Source organism: Myotis yumanensis, unplaced genomic scaffold, assembly GCF_028538775.1.
Source record: "Myotis yumanensis isolate MYYU_CA2020_CCGP unplaced genomic scaffold, mMyoYum1.0.hap1 SCAF_1, whole genome shotgun sequence".
Taxonomy (NCBI): Eukaryota; Metazoa; Chordata; class Mammalia; order Chiroptera; family Vespertilionidae; genus Myotis; species Myotis yumanensis.
Genome location: NW_027223752.1, coordinates 192,245,690 through 192,251,689, shown reverse-complemented (window position 1 = coordinate 192,251,689; position 6,000 = coordinate 192,245,690). Strand labels below are relative to the sequence as shown.

The window sequence follows — 6,000 nt, the reverse complement described above, 5'->3', positions numbered from 1 at the left end:
CAGTCAGTCCCGTTCGGCGCCTACTGCACACCCTGCAAGCCAAAACACGTACACACGCTCCGGATCCTCTCCAGCCGGCGGGGCCGGGCTTCGACCACGTGGGTGACGGGTTTCAGCCCCAGCGATCACAGAGGGGCGGGAGCAGAAGGCGTGTCCCTGCGGAGGGGGGCGGTGCCTGCGCAGTGGGCGGGGCTTGGGCGGACCCAGGCTACGGACCTCCTATCGTTTACTTTTCCCCTTTGCCTTCGCCCTTCGAGCCGCCACGTAATGCCACGTTTCCGCGCATGCGCATCTCCACGAAAAGTGTTTCCGGGCTTAGGGGGCTGGAGCGGCCGCCGAGTTGGAGGGCGGCGGTGGCGGCGGCCGCGGAGTGCGAACGTGGGGGGCCAGGCCCTGCGGAGGGCAGGGGAAGTTATCTTTTCTTCCCGAAGGGGCCGGTAGAGCCGGTGGCCGAACATCAAGATGAATTTCCTCCGCGGGGTCATGGGGGGACAGAGTGCCGGACCCCAGCACACAGAAGCCGAGACGGTGAGAGGAGCGGCGGGTCCGGGACTTGGGAAGGGTCCGGGCAGGAACGGGGACGGAGGACTCAGAGGCCCGGAGGTCACCTCCCGCGCCCCACCGTGGGTCCACCTGCCGCCTCCCCCTTCGCCTCCCTTTCTCTCCAGAAACCCCCCGAGTTATTCCCTTTCGTCCCTAGCGCAGCCCCCACCAAGCGCGGCGGCTCGGCCCGGCTGACAGCAGCCGCGTCCCTAAGCGCCGCAGGCCCCGCGAGGGGGTGTCCGTGCTGGGTGCCGCCCGGGAAGGGATCGATCCAGGGCAGGGGTGGCCTGACCGTCTCCCACGCCCCTCGAGGCCGCGGGCCTCTCCCTCCTCCCTTTTCGCTGGTGTCTCCACTGGCCGAGTGGAGCCTGAAGTCCGGCTCCCTCTCTCGCGGTCTGGAATGGGGCTTTGGGGGAGACTGGGTTTAAAACTCAGCTGTTGACGAGAGCTTGTGGCTAAGAATAAAAAGACACGCTAGGGCACAAGGCCACCTGCTCTTGTCCCATCAACAGTTCGGACCCCGTTTTTTTCGGGCTCACGCAGATATATGCCGTTTGGGAAATACTTGGACGTCGTGGGGATCTTTCTAGTTCAAAGAGCTTTGGGGGCACCACCACCACCACTTTCCCTTACACTCACCCTATGCAGAAGTCTGAATTCGTGGCAACCCTATTTTCGGCATCACTTTAGAAAAATTGTTGGCCACAGAAAACAGTCTGAGAGTTGGTTCGATTTTAGGTTTATGATAAATTTAACTTTGTGACGTTTGATTAGTATCTATTAGAAATGAGTGTGTATGACTTTTTAAAAATAAACTTTTTATTTAAGGCCTACAGAAAAGTGACAAAGCATGGTTTTAAAGGCAGACTCTGGGGAATATTCGTACACATAGCTGGGATGCCTATGAACATAGATCCATGTTCTATGTTACTGGGATCCTGAAGGGTAATAATAACTTTTATTGTCAAGCCCTTACCTTGTGCTGGAGACTGTGCTGAGCTTTTTAAATCCACATTCTCCTTTAATCCCTAATCACCCTGCAAGACCGTTGATAATATCCTCAGTTTACAGATTTTGAAAAAATGAGACAGAGGTGAAGTAACTTGACCAAAATCACACTACTAGCAATAGAGCCAGGATGCAACCAAGTTTTACTTCAAAGCTTAGGCTTTATGGCTGGTGCCCATATTTTAAAACTTAATCTGGAAATTTATTAAAAGTAACCTTACAGATCGGGTTTAGAACTGTTTAAAGCAGTTGGAAGCTGGTAATACTGTTTTCCTTCATTTGGAAATCGGGAGATTTCACACACACAAACATACAACTGGTGTTTGGCTTCTTTTGTTGGTTCCCACGTGGGGCTACAAGGCAGCTGAGCTACCCTATTGGAAAACCATACTCTCTCCAGATTGCCGTAGTCACAGCCCACCTCTTCAGCTTTTGGTGTGTGGTTGTGTTTTGTTTTTGTCTTGTCTGATATTTGTGGTTTGGAGCACCAAGTTTTAAAATGTGGTTTGCTATAATTTGCTTTGGAGTTAGACCTTGATTTGAATCCTTACCTTCCATCCGTAATTGGGTTGGACAGATAAAAGATGGCTCGTACCCTATGAGTAAAATAAGGAAAATGCATGCGCTTAGGGATGTAATGAGGATTAAGTGAAATAAGAAATAGAGCCTGACACCTAGTATGTGCTCAATCAGAGATAGTTTTCATTCCATGTTTTTAAAGGAAGAATACTATCTTTTTTTTGTTATTAGTTGGAAGATGATGTACAATTGAGTACAGGATTTTAAAGCTGGAAGACCCTTTGCAGTTCATGCATGTTAAACCCCCTCAGTTTAAAAGTTCGGAAACAGGTACAGAGCGACCTGCACAGTATTGCAGAACTGAGACTAGAACACTTTGATCTTGTCATGGTGAATGGAACAGCATACTTTTTATATCATGATTTCAAAATGAAGCCTGAATATCATTTGAGTGTATGCTGTATTTACAAACTGAAAGAGGGTTCTTGTTCTTGCCTAACGTTAAGTATGTACACTCAAAATTGGAAAAGTAGTTTGTCTTTGGAAGAGAATTAATCATTTATTCTGAGTTACAGGATAAGTAAAATGTGTTTCACCATCTCATTCCATCAAGAAGTATAATAGATATAAGGGGGTCATGGCTCACTAATTTAGAAATATTTATAGAGCTCTGTGTTCAACATTAGATGTTTTAATTGGTGATTAGATCTGGCCTGGAAATTCAAGTTGCCAGAGCTTGGGACCGCTAACTTCTATGTTATTATTTAGTATTTTGTAGTTTTTACATTTCTGAAAAATTAAATTGTTTTCATTGTGATTTTCCATTTTTCATGCTTTTCTCATCTTTCCCAATACAAAGCCTCTTTTTTTGTCTAAAGTCTACCTGTTCTTTAAATCTATCATCAATGCATTTCCTAATCTGTATCCTTTACTTCTTTCCCCCACCAAACAATCTGTTTTCCCTCTGAGCAATCTTCACATTTAAAACAGATTTCTCTTTCTACCATTTATATATGTCTCATCTATTCCAGACTTCTAAGTGTCTTTAGGGCAGGCTTCATATGTATTTTAATCTTTATTTTTCCATAGTAATAGATACTCAATTATTTGTTAAATGAATGAATTATAGTGTTATATGAAAGAAATCACAGATCTATAATCATAGCAGCTTACAAAGTACAAGGTATTAAAACAATGCTTCTTAAAGAATGTAGGAATCAAAGTTTGGGAACAGGGTTAAAGTCCATTACGTCAAACTTTTTACTCAAGGAATTTTTCAGATTTACTGTGCTTAGCCTGCTTTCTTGCTTTTTCTTACTACACTTGAGTATTTAAAAGATTTGTGAGGGTTATACTATTGATTGTATAATATCTAGTGTATCATACTCTCAGTTAAGAGTAGTTTTGGACTGGTATTAAGATGTTCTTCAAAGACAAAGTAGTAAGTATTTGTATCACGATAGTCAATAATTCTGTATAGAGTTATGAATATTTTATTCTAGAATTTCATCCACATTAAACTTTTCACATTTTAGAGTCACCTTTTTTTTCTCTCTTTTTTACCTTAGATAGAGAAAGGCAATGATTTCTGATGATTAAAGCCTCCTAACCTTGACATGCTTTGCTGGGTGCAAATAAACAGTAATTATAATAAAAATGCTACTCTTTTTTTTTTTTTAATAATGCTTGCACAGCCTTAATTTTCCATCTACCTTCCAAATAATGCCTTTTCAAAAGCTAGTTTATTGAAAATACCAAGACAGTTATTAACTACATTTGATGATAAATCATAGGGGAGTTTCCCCTTTGCAGGTTGTACCCTAAAGCATGGAAATTGGCGGAAGTCCATAGAAGTATGCAGAGTTAGCATACTGTTAACACATTTCGTACCGCATAGAAATCTCTAAGACATACGTCAGGGACTGCACGTTTTTGGGCAAACTGCCCGTTATTTAAATCATCATAACTACAGATCATATTGCACTTTAGGTGTTGTTTTTCAATAATTATAACATTTTTATTTACAAAAACAATTAAACAATTAAAGTTCCTAGTACTTTTTTAATGTATGGTACTGCGTAAAACATTTTCCTCTATGAAGAGGGACCAAACAAAATTTACTAAGTATCTAGATTCGCTCCTTTTTCCATGGGCGGCACAAACTCTGCAGGCTCTCATAGGAAATTTTTTCTTTCCACTCGCTGGAATACACGTAGGTTCATGCTGCTTCATATCACCTGATAACCTTTTGGGTGGATCTTTACGAGGTGCTCTCCTTGCACCCCCAGGGGAAGGGCTGGACAGATTTGTCTCTGGTTCCGGAGAGCCTTCATTATTGTCATCCGTTATCCAGTCTCTCGCCACCGATAGCAGAAACTGTTTATACTTCATTTTTGCATGTGGATTGAAGACGTTGTACATTCTAAATGAATTGAAAAGTCCATAGTTTATAAGATACAGCACTACTTTTTTGTCCATTTCATTGTTTTCCTTAGAATGGAACAACACGAAAGGAAGTGTATCCGTTTTGTTGGTTTCCTTCCTTTTTCTGAGAGAGGGCATTTCTAAAAGCGCCAGGAACTTGAAGACGAAGACTATTAGAATGACCAAAATACAATGCAATGCTTTATGGGTTTGTGTAATTATATAGTTTTTCGTAGATTGACCTGCATGGTTTCCACCAATGAGATCACTTCATTCGATGTGGACAAGACAGTGTGTTAACATCTAAGGTCCATAACAGATGGCGCGTGAAAAACGAGAAAACTCGTGAGCGGTCCTTAACAGATGGCATGCGGAAACACGAGAAAGCTCATGAGCAGTACGAAAGGTGTTAAGGCATCTCTTTTTAAATCAAACTCTGATCAGCTGGCCTAAACACCAAAAGGGCTAACAATATAAACACAGCTGTACTTTCTTTTAATAAAAATTGAGTGTGTGCTTAAATTTAGACATAGTTTTAGTTTGGTCAAGCATATTTTATACCATCAATATATATAAACTAGAGGCCCAGTGCACAAAAATTTGTGCACTGGTGGGGGGGGGAGGAGGTCCCTCAGCCCTGCCTGTGCCCTCTCGCAGTCTGGGACCCCTCAGTAGATAATGACCTGCTGGCTTAGGCCTGCTCCTGGGTGGCAGAGGGCAGGCCCAATCCCTAGGTGCAGCCCCTGGTCGGGCTCAGAGCAGGGCCGATTGGGGAGTTGGGGTGCCGCCCCCTGTCATGCACAGAGCAGGGCGGATGGGGAGGTTGCGGCACCACCCCCTGCCACGCACAGAGCAGGGCCGATCAGGGGGTTGGGGCGCTGCCCCCTGCCATGCACAGAGCAGGGACCATCAGGGGGGTTGAGGCTCCGTACTCTGTCACACACAGAGCAGGGCCCATCAGGGGTTTGGGGAGCTCCCCCCTATCATGCACAGAGCAGGGCCGATCAGGGGGTTGGGGAGCTGCCCCCTGTCACACACAGAGCAGGGCCAATCAGGGGTTTTGGGAGCTCCCCCCTGTCATGCACAGAACAGGGCCGATCAGGGGGTTGGGGCGCTGCCCCCTGCCATGCACAGAGCAGGGACCATCAGGGGGGTTGAGGCTCCGTACTCTGTCACACACAGAGCAGGGCCCATCAGGGGTTTGGGGAGCTCCCCCCTGTCATGCACAGAGCAGGGCCGATCAGGGGGTTGGGGAGCTGCCCCCTGTCACACACAGAGCAGGGCCAATCAGGGGGTTGAGGAGCTCCCCCCTGTCACATACAGAGCAGGGCCCGTGTGGGGAGGGGGGGGTAGTTGAGGCGCCATACCCTGTCACACTCAGGGCAGGGCCGATGGGGAGGTATGGCTCTACCCCGTCTCACATAGAGCAGGGCCCGTTGGGGGGTTGGGGCGCCGCCACTGTCACACACAGAGCCGCAGGGCAATCAGGGGGTTGGGGCGCCGCCC

General features: G+C 46.1%; 1 protein-coding gene across 5 annotated transcripts in view; it reads left to right on the top strand.

The window, feature by feature from the left end:
- Positions 1-311: 311 nt before the first annotated feature.
- The window catches only part of USO1 (USO1 vesicle transport factor), a 74,943-nt gene continuing 69,254 nt past the window's right edge, over positions 312-6,000 (top strand). For all 5 annotated transcript variants that reach the window (XM_070394850.1, XM_070394841.1, XM_070394822.1 and 2 more), the window contains exon 1: positions 312-528. In XM_070394850.1, coding sequence (XP_070250951.1) covers positions 463-528 — 66 coding nt within the window. In that variant the 5' untranslated portion in view covers positions 312-462. The remainder of the gene's footprint in view (positions 529-6,000) is intronic.